Source organism: Zalophus californianus, chromosome 2, assembly GCF_009762305.2.
Source record: "Zalophus californianus isolate mZalCal1 chromosome 2, mZalCal1.pri.v2, whole genome shotgun sequence".
NCBI classification, from domain to species: Eukaryota; Metazoa; Chordata; class Mammalia; order Carnivora; family Otariidae; genus Zalophus; species Zalophus californianus.
The window spans coordinates 21181502-21205578 of NC_045596.1; the positions used below are offsets into that span (position 1 = coordinate 21181502).

The window sequence follows — 24077 nt, forward strand, 5'->3', positions numbered from 1 at the left end:
GTGTTGTTGGGTCCCTAGCTTGCTTGCCCTGGTAAATATTTATAAAGGCTCATTGGTAAGAAATTTAAAATATTTCCTAGTTGAGGAGGAATTTACTCTTACACTACATTGATGAAAGTGACCCAATTAAAAAAAAAAACCAAATCTGATAATATATACTAAAACTCACCCAATTCATTTTCCTAGTTCTTATATGTTAAGACTTTTTCATGTAATAGGTGCTTCTTTAATTCAGAAGGTAGATAAAAATTTAATGTTGCAAAAAGATTAAGCATAAATCAGATATATGACAATATTTTGGGTGATTAAAATGTTAGCGCTTTTAATTTTTTTTGAATTAGTGCCTGTGCCTACCACAGTGTCCTCATAACAGGCAGATATTTGTTTTACAGATTTGTTGAAGATAATCACAGAGTTTCTGGTGAATATTTTAAAATAAATAAAGCTTCACAGTAGGACAGTATCAGCATATGTATGTTTTAGATTGCGTCTAAAATACAGTTTCTTCTGGTAAATTGTTTCATAGCAATGGAATTTGTATATTAGTTTTCTACACTTGGGAGTTGAAAAATGGAAGAAATCTTTGCCAGAATAGGAGGCCAAAAGATGATAAGCACAATTCATCTTTCTCTGCAAGTTCTTGGAATTTGAGTCAAACATACATAGTTCCTGCTCTGAATTGGGTACGATATACTAAACTTAGAAATCATGTTTTGAAATTACAGAAGATAAAGTAATAACCACCACTCCCCCCAACTAGTGGATTAAGTTCCCCGATGATGGTTGCTTGTCTTTGCACTAGTAGGTACAGGCATATGTTGCTTGTGGTAAAGGTAGAAAACAAGAGCCTGTGGATTCTATTACTTTGTTTCCCCAAAACCTCCCAGCCCCCACCTGACCTTGCCTTCTCCCAGACTCTCCAATTCTTCCTCCCCTTATCAGCAGCATTGCTTGGCTTTTCATCACTGTTTTAGTCCTGTTACTACGACCTCATCACTTGCTACCTCATGCTGCTTGTCCTGTTGAGAGTGCAAGTTTTCATGTTGTCACTTTGTGACATTTGTTCTTCAAAACTGTGTTCCTTTACTTGAGTTATCATCATGCGTGAGAAGGAGAGCAACCTGTATTCTTTTTCTTTGGTAGATTTTTCTTCCTAAAGTGTAGTTTAGAAAGAAACTAAACTATGTTCTAGTTTAGTTGGCCTAAAACGGAGATCAGTGGCCACAGATGACACTCCAACCACATACCTAGGAGTAGAAGAAAGAACATAGCATAAATTACTATGTTAATTATTAGATATGGTTCCCGTATACTTTTGGTTACTAAAAACAAATTTAAAACACTCGAGGAATGAAGATGAGCTGCTTTGAGAGATTTTAAAGAGATGTTTTTGATTCTGAAAATAACAGTTTTAAAAATCTTTTGTATAAGTGGTAGCATTGTTAGCATTGGGCACTTTCTCAAGCTAATTTATATTTCATTACTTTGAAAAACAGTGCTATTTTACATGTGTCTGGGATATGGGATATCTTATTAAAAGAATACTTTAGAATCCCGTCTCAAGCATGAACCTAATTGAAAAGTGGAATATGCTGTACCAGTAATTGTTATGAAAATCAGGGACTATCTTCCTTTTTAAAAACACAACAAAGTCAGTTTATCTTGTAATATATATATTTTTAAAGATTTATTTAATTTAGGTTTGGGGGAGGAGAGTGTGCACAGGAGCCAGGCAAGGGGGAGGGGGAGAGGGAGAGAATCTTAAGCAGACTCTGCACTGAGCACAGAGCCTGACATGGGGTTCGATCTTGCCACCCTGGGACCATGACCTGAGCGGAAATCAGGAGTCAGAGGCTTAACCGACTGAGCCACGCAGGTGCTCCTGTCTTGTAATATTGAACTGGTAGGTGATTATGAGGAGAATATTCTGTAGGTGAGCCAGAAAATGTGTACACATGCCAAAACTGTTGCTTAAATGAGGAGTACAGTTTTCGTTATGGAGCCCTTATCCACAATGTAGCCAGGTTCTTACACATCAGAGCAAGTGAACTGCAAATAGAATAGTGGGAACCCTCGTTGCCCCCCACAAGTCTTCAGGCATTGCTTTAACAACTATCATGTCAGCATATAATCTTTAAAAATAATGACTGGAAATGTACTACTTTGGAAAATAGTGATCAGAAAGGACAACTGCCCCCCCCCCCCCCTTCCTTGATTATTTAAAGGAATCCTGGGGAGGAACTCTTGGTGGTTAGGTAGGACAAAGAGCATTTTCAAAGCACTTACTTTGGTTGAGTGCTTTTGTGTTTCATTACAACAATGCGTGGACGAAGGTGATTAAAAATGTGCTAGCAGTGCTGATGGTAGCAGCTAAGCAGCTAGATTAATCAAGTATGCATGAAATTTAGCTTTATTAAAACTCCATTTTGGTTGAAATTCCTGTGGAAAAAGTAATCTGTGAGTGAGAAGTTGTGACCTGGGGCAGGGACAGAACAGATGCAGGTACTACGTTATCAAATGGGTGACTTGGAACAGGTAAAACCCACTGAAGGCACTTTTGAAATAAAAGCTGTTGCTCCAGCTGCTGGGAACCAGTTTTCAGTCCTACCCTCTCTACCCGCGCAATTATACACTCTGTTTTGTTGACTCCCATATCCCCTGCCCCTAGACAGTGACTAGTCAAAGCAGGTACTTAGTATATATTTGTCAAGTGAATGAACTTTTGATAACATAGGTTATTAAGACATGCATCTGCCGATGGACAGAATGAATGGATATATAAGGAAGTAATCACATTTTGAAATGATTGTGACTTCTACAGTTTTGTCATCAATGAACTCTTTTGAGAGTTAGAATATATATTAAAGACCAAGAAAAATCTTTGGGCCCCTGGGTGGCTCAGTCGGTTAAATGTCCGACTTTTGATCTCGGCACAGGTCTCCATCCGGGGTCGTGAGTTTGAGCCCAGGGTTGGGCTCTACGTCTGGGTGTGGAGCTTATTTAAAAAAAAAACGAGAAAGTCTCGAGTGCATAATAGCTAACATTTGATGAGTATTGGACTTAACAAAATGCACCTCCACCTCTCCAGGTTGTTAAAATTAACATTTGTATTTTACATATGTGGAGACTGAAGCCCTAGAATAACTGTGAAAGGGCTAGAGCGGTGTTGTTGCTTTTTTGTTGTTGTTGTTGGAAAGACCTGGACTTTGGGGGAACAAAAGTTGGAAATAGTTTATACAAATAATTCAACAGATTTTTCTCACAATGGTAGATCTCCAAGTGTGAGATTTTTTCTAGGGAAAGAATGATTGTGATCTGTGCTTGTATCCCACAGAAGAAAAGCTCTGTATTTGAACTAAAACATTTCCATATTTGGGATTGACCAGATTTAGTTTGTTAGGAGGTGGACAATTGCCCTTTTATGGCCGCTAGACACTCCATCTCTTTTATTTCTCTTCAGCGTGGTGGCTCTGGCACTTCCTCAAGCAATCCTTTTCTCTTCCTTTTTACTGCTATCTGGCATTCCCGGTTCCTCTCCTCTCTTCCCTTCCCTTCCTACCCTATAAGCTCCTCCCTCCTCATTTACATGCAACCTGAACAAACAAGAACATTTGTTCTACATTCCTCTTATTAAAATAATATGTGAACAGTGCTTTTGAATCCGAAAACTGGGCAGATCAAGTGAGAAATGAGGATGTTATGAAAATAGCATGAAATATAGGTCCTAGCAAGTTGTGCAAAAGTCAAGAGGGCTGACCCCAGGGCAAGTAGTATTCCTCTTTCAGATTAAAAGATTGTTGAGTATAATGACCAGACTAGTAGGATTAATTCTTGAGGAATACTAGAACCAAACCAAGGCACTGAGGGATAACCAGGAAAAAAATAAAAAATCACCAGTTTGAATGACTTCCCTTTAATTTTGGTTTCCATTCCAAAGTTCAAATTTATACTTAAAGAATTGATCTAATTTGTCCTAAACTTTCCTTCATATCTAGGAACCATCATCATTTTAAAAGCCCAGGAAGTTAATGTGTTAATTGCATCATTATATTGGCTTATATATAATGGGTCTTATATTAGTATTTGATTATTGATATTACAATGAAACCTGCCTGGGTGAAATTGCTGGAGACCTATACCTGATATATGTAAGTTTTCCTTTCAATTAGTTTTAGACCCATCAAAATTACATGAAGGAACATGGACTTCCAAGGACCTCTTTTCAGGAGTATTGTTTGTAGCTCCATTGAGATCTTTTTTTTTTAAGATTTTATTTGACAGCGAGAGAGGGAACACATGCAGGGGGCGAGTGGGAGAGGGAGAAGCAGGCTCTCCACTGAGCAGGGAGCTCGACGTGGGGCTCTACCCAGGACCCTGGGGTCATGACCTGAGCCGAAGGCAGATGCTTAACAACTGAGCCACCCAGGTGCCCCTTCATTTAGATCTTTATGTCACTTACAGAATTGGTCAGAAACATGGATTATCACTTTTTTTTAAGTTGTCAACATGCTTCATTAAGGAATTGCTGTTGTTGAGCAAATAATAACAGTAACCTATAGCAGGACACTCTCCGTGGATAAAATAGTTTAATGAAGGTGAGGAAATTGTCATCATTGTAGCTTTTTGGACTTGGGTATAAAGTCTCTGCATTTTTCTCTGCATTGTAAAACTTGTAAATTTAATATCGTTTATTTGGGAGACTATAATTATTTTCTCCAATGTAGAAAATAATTTATTAATTTTAGATTGGTTTGTTCATAATTATTGTTTAATTCAAAATAGTCTAAATAATATTAGAGTTTAAGACCTATTCCATAATTTTTTTCTATTGCCTTTTTCTTTTTTAACATATGACTTGCTATTCTAGTTTATTGGTTTAGTGAACACACGCTGTCTACTTATATTTGAAAACTTGATGTTAATACTGTACACCCTTGAGTCAACATGTGAATAATACAAGCTTATAGCTTTGGCCATATTTCCCTGATGTGCACTTCTGCTCTTAAAAAAAAAAGCGGGGGGGGGCGCCTGGGTGGCTCAGTCATTAAGTATCTGCCTTCGGAACAGGTCATGAAAAGAGGGTCTTGGGATCGAGCGCCGCATCAGGCTCCCTGCTTCTCCCTCTTCCACTCCCCCTGCTTGTGTTCCCTCTCTCGCTGTGTCTCTCTCTGTCAAATAAATAAATAAAATCCTAAAAAAAAAAAGATTGTTCAGCATGAAAGTTATGGCCTAAAAAAACCCACTGTGCAGGTTTAATTTATTGTGGAAACAGGTTGGCATTTTTTTCCATTACTGGGATATTTAGTTATTCTTTAAAGGCTCTGGATTCCACTAATCCCTAGAGCTATTAACACATCAGATTTCCCTGGTTTGTTTAACCTTATGCCATTGTTTCATATTCTCTTATCCTTGGAATTCAACAGTTTGGTTTACCGAGAAATAGTTTACAGGTTAAAAAGTGATTTTTCTGAAACATTAAATAAATTTTCATATGATAAGTGGTTTGTTGAGTGGAAAAAGCAAATAGGCATTTATTTTTCATTGAATTAGCGGGGGAAAGTCCTTACTTGGGGAAGGCAAAGAAGATAAACAGTTTAAGGACCAGAGGGTAGGTCTCATTATCTTGACCTTAGTATGGTTGGTGTGTAATCAGAAGTAGGGGAAGGTCCTACCTTGTGACTTTCTGAGCTTCAGTTTTCCCTTCTAAGTTTGAAATAATGCCTACTTCTTAGGGTTGTTAATGAGAATTAAATGAGAACATATATAAGGAGATACATTCTGTTTGTTGTTATGTACTTGTTTCTTCTGATATATGAGGCCAGTTTAGGAAGCTGTGGATGTAAGTAGTAACGGGAGCTTTATCTAACCTTGTGGAATCAGGGAATGAAAATAATAGAAGATAATTTGAAATACAGTTGGTAGCATTAATCAATGAATTGCTTGTGACAAAAGGTAAGAATGAGAAGAGGTCAGTAATACTCATACTGTAGAGAAGAGAAACTGCGTGTCTTTCAGGAGCACGCAGGTATGGAAGTTGGTGAAAGGAATGTTAAGAATTAAGTTGCTGCAGTGGAGTTTAAAGAAAACCTATTTTCTCGTTAGACAATTGGATGTCAGGCAGTTGACTGGACAGTTAATTAGTAAATTAACCCTAACAACGGCTTTGCAGTTTGCCTAATTTAAATTCATAGCACAGCAAAATACTGAGTAAATACATAGCACGAATGACCCAAATGATGAGAGTTCAGCCTGCATCTGTGAAAGGCCTTACCCTTGTTTTCTTCATTGCTACCCCTTAACTCCCAAAGCTTTTGCTCCTGGATTAGTGCTTCACCACCATAAGTTACTGATGATCGATATTTTTAATCACTTATGGTCATATTCAATGCAGAACCTTTCTTTCATCTGTGTTGGGCAGAGGCTCCTCAGATGACTGTTAGAGTATCAGGTTGCTTGTAGCAGCACCACCCAGGGCAAAGCGGTTTGCTGTCAGATTGCACTATCAACCCCTTACCCCTGTGTTGTGTATTACTTTTCAGAGCCCTCCACCCCCGGGCCTCCTGTGAGGCTTGAGGGAGCAGATACTAGCTCCTTGGCCTGTGTTTTTAGTCTAGGGGCACATGAAGGCAGTGTGACAGGTTAATGGCTCAGATACACTTTGGCAGAAAGCCATTCTTTAAGCTTTGAGTTGTGGTTAAAGACCACTTCATCAGAGTAGTTTTGGTGTTACCACAAATGCAGGTTTATTATAATATGACATGTGATAACAGAAGGCAGAGTTAAAATTTGGAAGAAATATCATTTTGGGTATTAACATTCAGGCCAAAAGGTATTTCTTTATTCATGCCATGGTGCTATAAAAAACATTTTGGAGGGGCACTTGGGTGGCACAGTTGGTTAAGCATCGAACTCTTGGTTTCAGCTCAGGTCATGGTCTCAGGGTTGTGGGATAGATCTAAACATAGGAATTTTTATTTTATTATTTTTGTTTATTAAAATTCTCCATTTTAATTCAGTGTCGTATTTTAAATTTTATATTTTAAAATGATAATTGCCATCTTTTGTTTTGCCCTAGGGACAGGATTCTTTGAAAGTGCTTAACTCCTTTATAAACCTGAGTCATAGGGACGCCTGTGTGGCCCATTCAGTTAAGCATACTTTCCGCTCAGGTCATGATCTCCAAGGTTGTGGGATCCAGCACCTCCCCCTCTCCAGTGGACTCCCAAAGAGTCTGTTTCAGATTATCTCTCCTTCTGCCCCTCCCCTGCACTTGCGTGTGTGCTCTCTTTCTCATATAAATAAATAAACAAACAAACAACCCGAGTCATAGCCTTACCTTTATGCATTAGACTTTATTTTGGCTATCCTATCCATAAATGTTCTGGTCTGGGTTATTTAAAAGGAAAATAAAAGGCGGATGCACTGCTGAATTCAAATACTTCAGAATACCAAACTGTGTGTTTGAGATTTGGCTATTTAAGAAATTGGCCAAACATGAATGGGGTTGAGCTAGTACTGTGTCTGTAAATTTCTACCAACAGAAAAAAGAACGTAAAACCTCTTCGTTAACTGAAGATGTCTGTGTAGATTCTTGGTCCTTTTCAACTCAGAAAAAAATGTACTTTGAAGAATTATGATTGATAGTGTAAATAGTAGAGTCATGAGACTCTCATAGTTCCTAGTGCAATTGTAACATTTGCCCTTGTGCAGGGAAAATGTAAGAGTAATTGTACAGTTTATGACATACACATATGTGCACACATGTCTGTATGTATGTGTGTAGTAGCTGAGGTATGGCTTCCACAGTAGTTGTCTTTAGATTTACTAAATTTTATGTATGTATAGCTTTAGACAGCATTTTTTCACTTTCTAGTGTTCAAAGAAAAATTTACCCTTTATCTTTGTAAATTTTATTCAGTAGCTGAAGTACTAGGAGGGTAATGAAAGAAGGTTTCTGAACTTTCAGGTTTTTTGTTGACCCCTCATTGAAGCAAACCAAATCTTGTATCACAGAAAGTTTTAGAATCAATTACTGCACTTTAAGATCCTATCATAAAAATTCGGCACCTGGGTGGCTCTGTCGGTTAAACACCTGCCTTCAGCTCAGGTCATGATCCCCTGAGCCCCGCGTGCTTCGTGTGTCGGGCTCCCTGCTCAGCGGGGAGTCTGGCTTCGCCCTCAACTCCACTCCTCCCCCCCTTCGTTCTCTCTCTCTCTCTCTTTCAAATAAATAAAAAATCTTTTTAAAACAATTCATACCCCAGGCACCCTCTTCACATGTTAGTATCCAGAATTGAACTGTAATTAAATTCTATCTTAATGCAGAGGGTATGGAAAATCATGAACAAAGTTCATGTTACGTTTTGTTCAGAACAAGTTATGTTTTGAACAGAATTTACCATTATGTAAATTTGGGCAAGGTGGTTTCTAAGCTAATTTCTTCATCTGTATAATGAGGATAATAGCACCCACCTTGTAAGACAGATGTGTGTATGAAGTTGAGATAGGTGGGCACAGTTGCTAGTCTCCTGCCAGCCCTCTACTAGATGCTATTACAGTGTAATCTGTAGGGATAGGGCCCTGTTTCTTGTTGCCGGGATGTTGCAAGTCTAGTGCAGTGCCTAACACACAGTAGGCATTTAAATGTGTATTAAATGGTTAAAATAAAAAGGAACCATGGGGCACCTGGGTGGCTTAGTGGGTTAAGCATCTGTCTTCGGCTCAGGTCCTGATTCCAGGGTCCTGGGATCAAGCCCCACATTGGGCTCCCTGCTCAGCGGGGAGTCCGCTTCCCCCTCTGCCTGCTGCTCCCCCTGCTTGTGCTCGCTCTCTCTCTGACAAATAAATAAAATTTAAAAAAAAATTTAAAAAGGAACCAGAATCTGTTATACCATTCTCTCCCTCCTTCCTCTTCTCAGCTTTAGATGAGATAGGCAAAGGAAGCCAATTTTAATAATGGGAGCATTCCAATCCTAGTACGTATTTAGTATTTTTCCATGACACTGCATAATTAGTGATTTTTTTTTTTAAAGGCATAATCTTGTGATAGGTTATATGCCAAACAGAAGACCACAGATGATCCTAATTTTTTGCCTACTACGTAGGAGAGGTTGTTGGAATATCTGATCTGCAGTTTGGATGGAGAGGGGAGAAGACAGTTTTGTTGGGACTTATGTCCTCACTGGCATAGTATTTAACTTTTTTTAATATGGAATACATACATCTTGGAATGGTGTAGCCAAGGACTAGAAATCACCGCCTTATAAAATTTTGTTGTTAAAATTTGCAGACAATAGGAATGAAGTCCAGGAAAGAACTTTTTTTTCTCAAAACCATTCATTCAAAAATATTAGATATGTATGTTTATACACACACATACACACAAATATTTTTCTAAATTAATGTAATAAATACAAAAACAAGGCACACAAATTGTTAATGTACAATAAAGTGAATTTTCACAAAGTGAATATACATGGTGTGACCATCGCACACAGTTGCAGAAAGAAATTACCAGCTTCCTAGAAGCCCTCTTGTAGCCCCTTCTAGTCTTAGTCTCTATACCCTTCTTTTGAAGGTAACCTGTATCCTGGTGAACACTGCCGATGACTTTTGCTTGTTTTTGGAATTTCTTAAAAGCAAAATTATACAATTTTGTACCTTTTTGAGTCTGGTGGCTTTTGCTAGTGATCACCTGATCACATCTGTGGCAATAGTTCACTTTGCTAGTAGCACTCTAGTGTATGATTTTTTTATAATTTATCTGATCCTTGACAGTAGCCTTTTGGGTTATTTCTGGGGGTGTCTGCTGATGCTGTGGACATTCTTGTACATGTCTTTTGGTACCCGTTTATACACATAAGGTTTTTTTTTTTATAATGTGGTTATAACGTGTTTACTAGTTCTGAACGTCATCAGCAATAATAATCACAAGTCAGCAAGCATAGATTGGAAACTGTTGCCAGTCATCTTAGCAGTATCGTTACATTCTCAAGTGTACTTTTATTAAGGAAAAGGCACGGACCTTTATGTACTGCCTAATTGCATAATACTGCTTCTAAGGCTATTCTTTTTTTTTTTTTTTTAAGATTTTATTTTATTTGAGAGAGAGAATGAGAGAGAGCACATGAGAGGGGGGAGGATCAGAGGGAGAAGCAGACTCCCCACTGAGCAGGGAGCCCGATGTGGGACTTGATCCCGGAACTCCAGGATCATGACCTGAGCTGAAGGCAGTCGCTCAACCAACTGAGCCACCCAGGCACCCGCTTCTGAGGCTATTCTGTTCCACAGGTGGAGTCAGGATTAATTTAGGAAGAGACCCATTGGACCTTTTACAGGGAAACATTCTTTCCTACTTCTCCTATTTCCTTCCATGTGATGTGTAATGCTTGGCCTCTCTCCACCGTGTTTATCCTTTGATTCCTCACCAGGTACATGGAAAATTTTATTTTTAGAGTATTAGGACTCCATATAGAATCTAACTTTAAAATTGCAAGGTCTTTTGGCTTAAGAGTTACACTTTTTTTTTTTTTAACTGAAAATTACCTGCTTTTCCATAGTTTTTTAATTCTTGGGAGGCAGGAACTTACCCTGAGAAACCTCCTGAAACGTAACTTGTCTTCCTCATATCCTTTCCTACTAAAAATCTCTTTGGCCCTTTTTGCCGTAGGTCAAGCTTCCCTAACAGAAATCACTTGTAGTCACTTCTTGGGGTTCTGACTTATCTCAGTGCCAAACACCTTTTGTTCACTTGTCCTAGGCAGTGGTTAACAGATAAGTAGAGCCCTTTCCAGACAGATGTTTTATACACTAAATGTTGCATGTATTTGCAAGAGTAGAACCCGTGAAGAACAGGTGAAAAAAATCCTGTTATGGATGGTTGTATATACTCCTACAGACTTTTTCTTCTTTTTTTTCTTTTTTTAAGATTTTATTTATTTATTTAGAGGCGAGCTCACACAAGAGCGGGGGTGGGGGGAGAGGGACAAGCAGACTCTGCGCTGAGCATGGATCCCTCCTCAGGGCTCAGTCCCATGACCCTGAGATCACAACCAAAGCCAAAATCGAGAGTCCCAGCACTGACTGAGCCACCCAGGTGCCCCATTCTTACGGCCTTCTAAATTTCATTTGAGGTAGGGGAAAATGTCTTTTCCTTTTGCTGGCTGCTGCTTCTTTCCTTCCTTCCTTCCCTCCCTACCTTCCTTGTCTCACTAGCATTGGAAAGAATATTTAGGAGATGAGAGAAAAGTTAATACCTCTTCTGATTAATATCAGATTTATTTCTTGCAAAAAAATTTCAGTTGACCACCTAGCCTTCAAAGAACTGACAACTTAACCTGTCTGACAGAAAATTTGTAAAGAGGAAAAAAATCTTCACTACTTAGAATTTGAGGTAGGGGTGAGAAATAAGAGGGGAAGTACATGGGAGAAAACTTTGTGACTTCATCTCATATACAAGCCAGTTGTCCATGATTACTTGCGGATTTTCTATGAAAGATGTTTAGTCCTAAACAGTTTCTGATGGGTTGCTTACATGCTGTCTGGGCTGCCCTTCCTTGAAAGGTATAGATGCTCAGATAATCTCCTCTCTTTCCTTTTGTATCTTTGCTTTAATGGTAGTAGGAACCATTTGTGTGTATATGTACACATGTGTACCTTTTCTCTTTATATATACATATACTCCTCATTTCTTTTGTTTGTTTTGGCACCAACTTGTCTGTTTTTGTTACCAGGCAGGTGTCACTTGACCTGGTAGTAACATAGGACCCCTTAAAGCTAAGCCACTATCCCTCTGTAAGCCATGGGTGTTTTTTTTTGGTTTTCTTTTTAATGAGATTACATGTTGTTTTTTTTAAGATTTTATTTATTTATTTGAGAGAGACAGAGATAGCAAGAGAGAGAAGTGGGGAGGAGAGGGAGAAGCAGACTCCCACTAAGCAGGGAGCCTGATGCAGGGCTCAGTCCAGGACCCTGGGATCATGACCTGAGCCGAAGGCAAACACTTAACCGACTGAGCCACCCAGGCACCCCTGTAAGCTATAGCTTAAGGCAAAACTAAATGTATTTTTTGTGTGTGGTAAAATATATAGAACCTAAAATTTGCCATTTCAGCTATTTTTAAGTGTACAGTTCAGTTGCAGTAAGTACATTTACATTATTGTACAACCATTACCACCATCTGTTCTCCAGAGCATTTTCGTCTTCCCAGACTGAAACTCTGTACTCATTAAACACTAGCTTTCCCCCCACCCCCACCTCCAGCTGCAGCCCCAGCCCCAGCTCCTTGCAACCACCATTCTACTTCTTTGTCTATGAATTTGACTGCTCTAGGAACCTTATATAAATGGAATCCTAGAACGTTTGCCCTTTTCTGTCTGGCTTATTTCACTTACCATAATGTTTCCAAGGTCATCCACATGGTAGCATGTATCAGAATTTCCTTTTTTAAGGCAGAATAATATTTCACTGTATGTATATATCACATTTGTTCTTGTCTTCATTCGTCAGTATAGGCATTTGGGTTGTTTCCACCTTCTGGCTGAGGTGAATATCGCTGCCATGAGCATTGGTGTACAAGTGTCTGTTTGAGTCCCTGCTTTCACTTCTTTGGGGTGTATACCCAGAATTGGAATTGACGGATCAAGTAGTAATTGTTTAGCTTTTGGAGGAACCACCATACTGTTTTCTACAGTGGTTGCACCATTTTACATTCCCATCAGCTATGTACAGGATTGTAGTTTCTGTGCATTGTCTCCAGCACTGTATTCTCTGTTATTGTAGATGATCGCCATCCTAACGGGTGTGAAATGGTATCTCATTATGGTTTTGATTTGCATTTTCCTAATAATTAGTGATGTTGAACGTCTTTTCACATGCTTATTGGCCTTCTGTTTATCTTCTTGGACAAATGTCTATTCAAGTCCTTTTCCTATTTTTTTTCCTTTTCCTATTTTTAAATCAGGTTTTTTGTTGTTGATTTAGGGGTGTTCTTTTTATATTTTGGATATCAGTCCCTCATGAGATGTATGGTTATTTACATGTATTTCTAAACCAATATACATATGTATTTGTTTCGAAGGATCCATTTCAGTTTTACCGTATTTATTACAGTAAATATCATTGAGTAATCCAGCCTTGAAGGAGTAGTGGTGTTTTATTGAGTGCTTATGCAGTGCCAGGCACTCTTTTAGATGCTATACACATATGAACATTTTAAATTCTTGCAAGAATCCTATATGGAAGTACTTTTATCTGTGTTTTCAGTTGAGGAAACTGAGAAAGAGTTTAAGTAGCTTCCATTAGTTTGCATTAAAGCCAGGATTTGAGTTTAAGCACCCCAGCTCCTGACTCCGTGTACTTAACCACAGCACTTGGTTACCTCTCCTGTGTATGATACATTTTGTGTTCTCATCAGATGATACTTTCCACTTCTTGAACACTGCCTTACAAAGCAGTTTATAAGGTCAGGTAAAGTGTCTGAAGGACTTCTTAACAAAAATTAAACACATAGTTAAGATTGAAACCTCTTTAAAGTTATTTAAGTTGCATCGTATTTCCCTTTTTGGAAATATGTTTTCTATAAGGGTGTGAATTTCCTTATTTGAATTGGGTGTATTTTTTCTAAAGTAGTCCACCCAGTGAAATTTGCGGAGACAATTTTTTTGAGTAAATTTTTAACTTGTGTGCCTTTTTCTGTTTTTATTTTAAGTTAGCTGTATTCTAGACTTGGTGTGAGTTGATTCCTAGAGAATGCGATTTCATTTTGCTATTTACCTAAATCAAACTTAATTAGTAAAGAATAAAACACCTGTTTAATTGTATAATGCATTGTAGAGCAAAATGGAATTTTTGCCACTGCCCACCATTATCACAAATAATTGTGTGTAGGGTTGTATGTATTGTTTTATATGTGTACTTGGGGGGAGAGGATAAAAATGTAGATCTTATTTCCTCATTGAAAATGAATGCTACTAACTGGATTGTTTTTTGTTGTGTGTATATAGCCATGACTGGGAGGTTATATGTAATCAGCAATCTATTCCTAATTGTACACATGGAATTTAAAATCTTTTTGTTAATACAAATGATGCTTTATTCAGTATCTCGGTATGCATATTTGTCTACCTATATAATAAATTTCCAGAATCAAAATGACTAGGAATTCAAAGGAATTCACATCTAGAATTATAATAGACATTGTTAAAATGTCTTCCAAAAAGATTGCACAAATTTAAACTCCCAACAGTGCATGAGATTTCCTGTCTCTCCACTTGTACACTAGCACTGAGCATTATCAAACTTTATATCTACAGCAAGCGAACCTTGCATAATTGTCGTGAGAACATAAAAGCTGTGCCAGGAAGCTGGCCATAGTCTTTTATGTGACACCTCCCATGAATGTTTTTTGATAGGTTTGTCACCACCAGGTTCTGTGGCAAGCAGGGTCAGGCCAGCAACTTGATCAGGAGATTAGTATTTCTCTGAGTGTGGCCTTTTTATTCTGATATAATTTTAGTTTACAGAAAAATTGCAAAAATCATACAAGGAAGCTCACCCAAATATTTCAAGTGTTAACATTTTACCACATTTGCTTTATTCCTCTATATATTTACACACACACATGCATACACACACACATTTATTTTCTCTAGACCATTTGAAGGTAAGAAGTAGACAACATCCCCCCTTTTTTCCCTAAGTACTACAGCAATTTTTTCTAAAAATCAGGACAGTCTCTTACATAACCCCTGTACAATTATCAAAACCAAGAATTTAAAATCAATATAATCCTGTTCTCCACTCTGCTAGTTTTATTCAGGTTTTGTCAGTCTAAATAATGTCCTTTATAGCAGAAGTAAATCCTGGATAATATGTTGCACTCAGTTATTATGCGTCTTTAGCCTTGAATCTGGGCCAGTTCCTCAGTTTTTTGTCTTTTATCACCTTGATGCCTTTAAAAGTATAGTTCAGTTATTTTGTTGACTCTCCCACGCTTTACGTTTGTTATGTTTCCTCGTGTTAAGACTCAGGTTCTGCATTTTTTGGCAGTAACATCCCAGAAGTGATACTGTACTTTTCTTAACGCATCATGTTAGGAAGCAGTTGAGGTCAGTTTGCCCCATTCAGTCTTTTGATACATGAAATTAGTTTGCCCAGTGTCTGATCGCCCCTCTCTTGTGGAGGCCATAGATTTTAAGATGCATACTTTCCAAATGAGATCTTCATATGCAATGTTAATGGATGCCAGTGTTCTCGCAACTCAGTCATGCCATCTGGATAGGAAGACTGATGGCTCTTGTAGATTTAACCTGGGAAAGTCCTTTCTCAGGATGGATTTTTGGGAAGGCACCCTCAACCTGGCAATAATCTTGGAGATACCTAAGAAGGCAGATGCTGAGCGCAGCTGGAGATGGTCTCAGTCACCTTTCTTTCCGCTCTTCCTGCTGCTTTTCACAAACTGCTGCCAGATTGTTACAGAGTTCAGCTGAAATTTTTCTTTTATTGTAAAGAAAAGGTAGAATAAAAATTAAGGAAAACCGTGCTTTTCAAATGCTCTACCCAGTCCACGGAATTAAGAAGGGGAGCATGTTTCTCCACCTGATGGGGCTGCAAGCATGGTTTGTCTTTGAAGTCTACCCCTTAGGATATCTGTTCTAATAGAAACATGTTTAATAAATGTTATACTCCAGGAGAGTACATCATGCTCAGTTGTCTTTGTTTTAGTAGCCAAGGACCGCTGGTTACACCTCAACAAGTTTTGAGCAGTATTGTTATCAAATGTGGTTCTTAAGGTAAGAGCAAGTTCAGAACTAAAAATTGAAGTACAACAAAGGCGGACATGTCTTACTCAAGTTGTGTGACTTAAGAGGCTCTTTTCTGCCATGGATGGAGAATGAATAAGCTTTTTACAGTAGAGATAAATTACATATTTATTTTAAAAAATTTTCAATTGGTCAGCTAGTAATCTTCAATCATATTCAATAGGTACAATATTCAAGTTGGATTTTTAAAATTTTGCATTTATTAATTACATAGAAAAACATCTTTGAATATATGTCACTGTCCATTTGTCCTAATGGCATGTACGTTCCATAAAGGCATAGATTTGTGTCTCTTGTTCACTGTTGTATACCAAATACCTGGTTCCTACTAGGTGAATCAATGACTCTGGAGACAAGGGCAGAATGTTACATGCAGCCTTTTCTAATTAGCCTTTCCTATTTTTTTGTGACTAAATTACTAAACAACTTCTAGTACAATTTGCTTTGCTTTTCATATTATATGTTGTCATAGAATAAAGTGATAATGTAGATCACCTATTTGTTTCCTTCTACTGGTGGAAGGCCCAGGTGTGGATCCTCGAGGATATGAATCAAGTTTCCTAATTTCCCCTCAATCAAGTACTGTTTTATTTCACTATCTTAAATTGTAGGAATCCCAATACTTTCAAACTGTATTAAATTAATACACTTTTTACAGCAAATTTGGTGTAAAGTTTGGTTTAATTATGAGTTTGAATTGTTCATGCTTTCCTTCCTTCTTATTTCCTGCAAATACTGCACCAGTGTTTCTTGCCTTCATTTATTTCAATCTCATTATCCTCATTTCTGTTTAAGCAGAAATTTATGAAATACAGAAAAATAGAAATTGCTTTTAGTTCCACAACCCTAGGGCAGAAGAGTTTCCCACATGACTTGTGCTTGCTTTTCCAGCGAGCTCTGTGTTTTTAAAACTGATGTTCTAATATTGTTAACTAGGTAAAACTAGATAGCATCAGGTTCTTGGGGCTTTTTTAGCAACGTATTACCAAATTGTTCTATATTCAGAAAAGATTTTTCTTGTATCCTCTCCCCCACTTTCTGATTTTTGACTTGATTTTCTCATGTGAATCATCTGTTAGGTAGAAAAGGTGTTAAGATGGTGAAGTTATGATAAAATTTTTATCTTGTTTGTTCTCAATACGTTTGTGGTCATGCACTTTCTTAACAGACTGGTAAATATAGAAGGAAATGTATCTGTTATAGGAGAAAACGATACTGCATCTCCACTGTGAGCTTAAAAAGGAAGTGTGTAATATAAGTGTAATGTGTATAGAGGTTTTTTACTTATTTGGAAATTCTAATTCATTGGAGGATACCTGGGAACTGCAGTACTGTTTATAGGTAGGAAACGCTATGTTTAATGATTGATGGTAGCTTTTTAAAAATCCTTTTACTTCAGATAAATGAAAATAGAGTAATTAACATTTTCTCCAGCTTTTCCTATTTTGAATAAAAGATCATTGTTATCTTAGAAAGGGAAAGCTAGTGCAGTTAAAGCAAAATGAATTTGCTACTTTAAAATTATACTTATGACATATATACTTTAGATCACATAAATTTTCCTGAGCTATAGGGGCGCCTGGGTGGCTCAGTCGGTTAAGCGTCTGCCTTCAGCTCAGGTCATGATCCCAGGGTCCTGGGTTGGAGCCCCGCATCAGGCTCCCTGCTCAGTGGGAAACCTGCTTCTCCCTCTCCCACTCCCCCTGCTTGTGTTCCCTCTCTCGCTGTGTCTCTATCTGTCAAATAAATAAATCTTTAAAAAAAAAATTTTTTTTCCTGAGCTATAGTATTATAAGAGCATTGTTAGGTAAATGACATGGATTTTTGTGTTTCATTCGCCAATATGGGTCTGAGGGGAAAATACACAGAACAGAACAAGAAGGAAAGGACATACATTAGGGTATAATCAGCTGTGTATAAGCTAAGTTTTGTTTGTTACTTAAAAAGAAAAGCCAGAGTCATAACTTTTTTCCTTAAATATAAACAGGATTGATTATTACATTTAATCAGAATGACATTTTACATAATACAGCATGCATAAAATATGAGGAACTTGATGCAGATGACAACCTATACTATCAAATGATCCTACAACCTTATATTCTTTGTTACGATGAAGAATTAACTCAGTATTTTGTAAAATTAAAACCATCCTTTGGGTACTTAAAGATTTAGATTATTTTTTATTGTTAAATACACCATAAACCTTATATGAAAAGCATCTTAGGTAAGAGTGGTCTAAAATTGGTTGGTCCAGCTTATTTCTGGTTCAGTTGTTAACACGGATCATGTCAGTAGACACCTTGTTTTTCAGATAGATTGCAAATAATGATAAAAAATTTGTGCCTGCCTATCCCACCATTCCCTGTTGGAAGAGGGAGAGACAGAGCTTAATGTTTAAATTATAATCAATCTCTGAGAAATTGATAATGGACTATAGTCATTTCTGCTGAAAAGTGAGTATTTTGAATACATGATATAAATATTACATCATGAATTTTGAGTCATTCATGTTTAAAGATGGACCTCCTTTTTGCAGTAGATAATTCTTGAAGTTTTATGTATTAGTTGTATATCAGATTAGTAGTGAAAATAGATCTTGTTATGTGCAGGATCCATACAATACCTTGTTATAACTTGACATTTTCAAGTATGTAGACCTGTGAATTTTATTAAATAATTAGAATTTAGTTTAATTGCAGCCTTCAGAATTTTGCATTGTGAACTTACTAAAGCATTTCATGACTTTTCTGAGAAAACCCCTTTTCTTACTCTTCCCCCATTGTAGTAGATACAGTAACCATTAGTTTTAATGAGATAAATAGGACTGTGGTCACATATTATTAAAGAAAGGACTGGGATGGCACACAGCAGTTATTGGAGATGCTTTATTATATAATGAAGGAGCAATTTAATCTTATTAACATTTGTAAGATACCTAGCCTTAGGATGGCACCTAGATAGAATGATGCTAAATTTTAAGTGCTGTTCAAGCTCGGCATGCTCACTGTTGAGTTCTCTTGCACATTTCTGTGGGGGCAGGAGCTGTACTGCACGGGCATTCTCTGTAATTGTTCACTTCATTAACAGGTATTTCTAAAAAGAGAGACAGATACTTTAGTCAACATTTAGTTGTTAATCTAATTTTGAAAGCATTTCAGAGCACCAAGAAACAAACCATTTCAATTGAGTGCAGTGGATCTCTTGCTAGACCTGTAACAAACTTAGGTTAGATCTCAAAGGGTGCTTGATGATTAGAATATTAGTAGTTAGTACAAAGAGTACCGTGTCATGATCTTCGTTGAAAAGCTTTATTTCATTTGTTAACTACGTCTCTCTGAAATTTTCACCATTTTAACCCCTTGAGTAGGTTCTGGCCACGTCTCACTTTGCTTCTTTTTTATAAAGAGGTGGGGGGTGGTGAGGGGTTGGGTTAGCCTGGTGATGGGTATTAAAGAGGGCACATACTGCATGGAGCACTGGGTGTTATACGCAAACAATGAATCATGGAACACTGCATCACAAACTAATGATGTAATGTGTGGTGATCAACATACATAATAAAATACAATTAGAAAAAATGTATAACTGTGCTCTTACATATATATACAAAGAAGTATTTTAAAGGCTGTCTTAAACTTCTTGGGTTTTTTGTACATTACATCTAACCTAGTGAGGCAGTTACATTTTAGTCACATGCTGTAATGGTACATTTAATCAGCTTCAGAGGTTCAAAAAATTCTTTCCTGTGGAAAAAGATTCAGGAATAGATTTTTGCCTTTAATTCCATAACCGAATTCCACAGATTTTCCAGTAGTTCAGTGTTTTAAAACCAATGGTCTTCAGTGGCCTTGCTCATGTTCCTACCAAAACATTGTGTTTTTTGTTTCTTGGTTTTTAAAATTTAATATCCTATAGGGTAAAATCAAAGAATTAATAAATAATTCTTCCAGCAAAAGCTTGTATTATTTACTCATATTTTTAGGCTATTTCAAATAAGTCACTTTTCAGTATTTCAGAGTTAACAAAAATATTCATAGTCACAGATACCTACTGTTTATAAATTGTGAGTTCATAAACAATGTCATATAGCATTAAGTTACACAACAAAATGAACTGTATTGGATTCTTAAGACTTTTATCATCAAAGTGGATAATTTTGTGGGACATCAAATACAGTGGAGAAGTCTTAAGTCAAATTAGGCTTCACAACCTGTAACTGTGACTGAACAAGTCATTTAACCTGTTTATAACTGCTATCTGCTTAAAAAAGAAAACAAAATTCTGTTGGTCCTTTTCCAAGGGTTGTGCTTTCACCATCTCTCCAAAGACCTCATTTCCTATTTCAGAGGAAATAGGGCATCACATAGGAATTAGTTTCTTCTTCCTCTATACTTATTCTTGTTAGCATCCCACTTAATTCCTTTATTTCATAATTTTGGCTTACTGATTTATAACTAAAATACAGTAATAACTGCTAACATTTGTTGAGCTCTTACTGTGTACCAGGCACTGTTCTACGTGTTTTCTATATATTGACACATTTAATCCCTTCAGTACCTCTCTGAGGTAAACACAGTCACCGTGCTCATTTTACACATGAGGAAACTGAGGTCTAGGGAGTCAAGTAACATCAGTCCTATGGCATGATCTGAATCATGGATTTGAACTTGGCCGATCTTACTCTAGAGCATTTTTCTTAACCTTCATGCTGTCTTCAAACTCAAGCCTGAATTATGCTTTCTTGTCCTTGCTCAGGCTTTTCTCTTTGCCCTCTTACAACCAGTTGAAATGCTTTTTTGTCCACTTAGCATATTTCTTTCTGAAGGGCCATACGGTATGAGCTAGCTAAGTAGACAACATTTAGGATTTTTCATATAGTTGACACAAGGTTACACTAGTTTCAGGTGTACAGTATAGTGATTCAACTTCTCTGTGTTACGCTGAACTCACAAGTGTAGCTACACTCTGATAGCATATGACACTATTAGAGTATCATTGACTATATTCCCTATGCTGTGCCTTTTATTCCCATGACTTACTCATTCCGTAACTGGAAGCCTGTATCTCCCTCTCCCCTTTACCCATTTTGCCTGTTCCCCCCGTCCATACCCCTTCCCTCTGTCAAGCATCAGTTTATTCTCTATATTTATAGGTCTGATTCTGTTTATTTTGTTTTTAGGTTTCACATCCGAGTGACATCATAGGGGTGTCTTCTCAGTCTGATTTATTTCAGTTAGCATAATACCCTCTAGGTTCATCTATGTTTTCTCAAATGGCAAAATCTCTCTTTTTTATGTCTGTGTAATATTCCTGTGTGTATGTGTGCGTGTGTGTGTGTGTGTGTGTGTGTGTGTGTACACACACACCATATTTTCTTTACCTGTTTGTCTGTCAGCAGTTAGGTTGCTTGATGCCTTGGCTATTGCAAGTATTGCCGCAATAGACATAAGGGTGCTTATATCATTTTGAATTAGTGTTTTCATTTTCTTCGGGTAGGTATCCAGTAGTGGAATTATTGGGTCATGAGGAATTTCTGTTTTTAATTTTTTTTAAAGATTTTATTTATTTATAACGTATTTTGTTATTTCTGGGCATGGATGGTTATTAGAGGATTTTCCTTTATGCTGTTCTTTAGTAGAGTTGAAATATAAGTCATAAAGGAAATTTCATGGTGCCTAAAAAGCTTACTACAGAATGTGTCGTACAGCCTATATATTTATTTTTTTTCTTATTTTTTCCAGAAAATTTGGTGAGCGGCCTCCACCTAAACGACTCACTAGGTAAGCATTGTATTAGTCTTTCACACAAACCTTTCATGGAAATATCAGATCCTGTCATCTTAAAAACTGTATTAGGTGCTCTTGAAAAGAAGTTATTCAAATACTGGTATCTAGATCATAAGCTTATTCCCATCCTTCCCCACATCCTCCCTCCCCCACCTCACCAAAAAAAGGATAATAGGATATAGTTCAAAAGGGAAGGTAAAAACTTTTAAGAATCTTGAGTATTATATAGTTAATATAACAAGGGTGACAATGTAAAGATAGCTTCCTACATCTAGCCAATCTAGCTGCATTTAGCTAGTCAGAATTTATTGATTATAGGTAGCACCTGAGGATATTTAATAAATGCTTTAGAAAAGAATTTTAAAGAAAATATAAAATTTTACTCACTTTTAAGGAAATGTTACATTGTGTTCTAATTTACAATATACATTTTAATTACAAATGTTAACTGAAAGTATTAGTCTTGAAAATTATTTTTAAATTTTTCAGCAATCAGCAGTTGTAAAATAAAAGGTAGGACACCTAGTTGCACAGTTACATCCTAGAGTTAATGTTAATCCTGTATTCTTAGTATCTTTCAAGAGAAGTACATGCGTATATAAGCATATGCTTGTCTTTTTTTTTTTTTTTTTTTTATCTTTCTTGTCTGGCATCATACTCTGTCATTGTTCTGGACCTTGAACTCCACTTACTGTACATCTTCTACTTTGTTCTCTTTCAAGTCTCCATAGTTTTTCATTGCCTTCACACTACTTTAATATTTCACACTGATGACCACTGGGGTTATTTCCACATTATTGTTTATTATTAAAAAGCTGTTGCACACAAAGAATGATGGGGACATGCCAGAAGGACACAGAAAGGGAACCAGTTTGAAGAGGTTCCCTTTAGCCAAATCATGGACACTTTAATCCTCAAAATAAATAATGATAGTAATAGATAAGAACCAGTAGAATAAAATAGAGTTTAAAAGTCTACACTGAGTTAAAGAAATGATCCTGTAGTAGAGGGAGAGGAATTCTTTTTCTTATAGCAGAATTCCACCTAATAAACCTAGAAGGAATAATGGAACTAGGAAATTACACTTCGGCAACTGCTACAGTGATAATTGTTTCAGGTAAAAATCATCAGTGAATGCTTAAACTATTGGTTTAAAGTCTGATGAGAAACAAATAGTTACTTTGTCTCTAAGCATATCCTCAGAAAGTATGTGTTAATTATAAAGTGAACAATAGTAACATGACAGTGAAGAAACTTGGCAGACACTACCTTAATGAAGTGATCTAAATTAACATCACTAGTAACAGACAAATAAACATCATGTGCATCCTGAGGAGGATGACACAATGTCATTTTTGTGATGTTCTAGCCAAAAATGCATAAGCTAAATCTAAGCATAAGAAAACACCAAACAGATACAAATGAGAGACATTCTATAAAATAAACAGCATTTGATCTTCAAACTTACCAGGATCATGAAAAACAGACTGAGAAATAGCAGATTAATGAAGACCAAAAAGACATGACACCTAAATTCAACTAAATCCTGGGTCAAGAAGAATTTTTCTTTTGTTTTAAAGCTGGAGTTAGCAAATGTTTTCTATAATTGGCCAGATAATAAACATGTTACACTTTCTGGTCCATACTGAGGCTATTGTGACTTCTCCTCTCAGTTTTTATATCCCCAAATCAGCCATAGATATCAATACATAAGTGAATGGTATATCTGTATTCCAGCTCAACTTAATTTACAAAAACTGGTGGCTATCCTGATTCGGTCCAGGAGCATTAGTTTCTCAACACTGCCTTCCACCCCCCAAATAAAGGACATAAAGGACGTTTGTGGGACTGTTGGCACATTTGAATAAAATCTGTATATACAAGTATTTGTATCAGTGATAATTGCATTATGCTCGTTTAAGAGCATGTCTTTGTTTTTAGGAAATTAACACTGAAGTATTTTGGGTTATAAGGGCTTTATGTCTACAATGAGCTCTTAATGCATTAGTTTAAAAACAAAAATACGGTAAAATACTGATATTTAGGGAGTCGAGGAAAGGGACTAGGAATTCTTTGTACTACTTTTGCCACTTTCCTGTAAGTCTGAAATTACTTAAATTTAAAAAGATTTCTAAAGACATTAAATACAATTACATGTTTGTAAATATCTTGAAGAAATTCTAAGCACATGTGTAGACATTTTGAAAGTTACAATTTAATAGATATTTTTATTTTATTACCAGTAGTAATATATTGGTTATGGAATGACTCCTAACCATAAAATATATTTTGATGAATAAATTACTTGCTTTTAATGGATACCTCTGTAAAAATAGCAATCAATGTGGTGGTAATAAATATCATAAGGAAATTGTCCTTTCCTTAAATATATACAGTAATATAATTAGGTCCTGTTTACTTTATCATGATTTTCCATTTATGCTTTAAGCAATTTTCCCTGCTTGGA

The 24077-nt window shown here is 36.7% G+C and overlaps 1 protein-coding gene across 7 annotated transcripts in view; it reads left to right on the top strand.

The window, feature by feature from the left end:
• Positions 1–24077, top strand: part of RBPJ (recombination signal binding protein for immunoglobulin kappa J region) — a 225233-nt gene that overhangs the window by 152039 nt on the left and 49117 nt on the right. For 6 of the 7 annotated variants that reach the window (XM_027598381.2, XM_027598379.2, XM_027598380.2 and 3 more), the window contains one exon: positions 21566–21604. Coding sequence is in view for 2 of the 7 variants with exons in the window: in XM_027598383.2 (XP_027454184.1) it covers positions 21566–21604 (39 nt within the window). In the remaining 5 variants the exon portion in view is untranslated. Of the gene's footprint in view, positions 1–21565; positions 21605–24077 lie in introns of those variants that run through there. The other variant, XM_027598378.2, reaches the window with a different exon arrangement.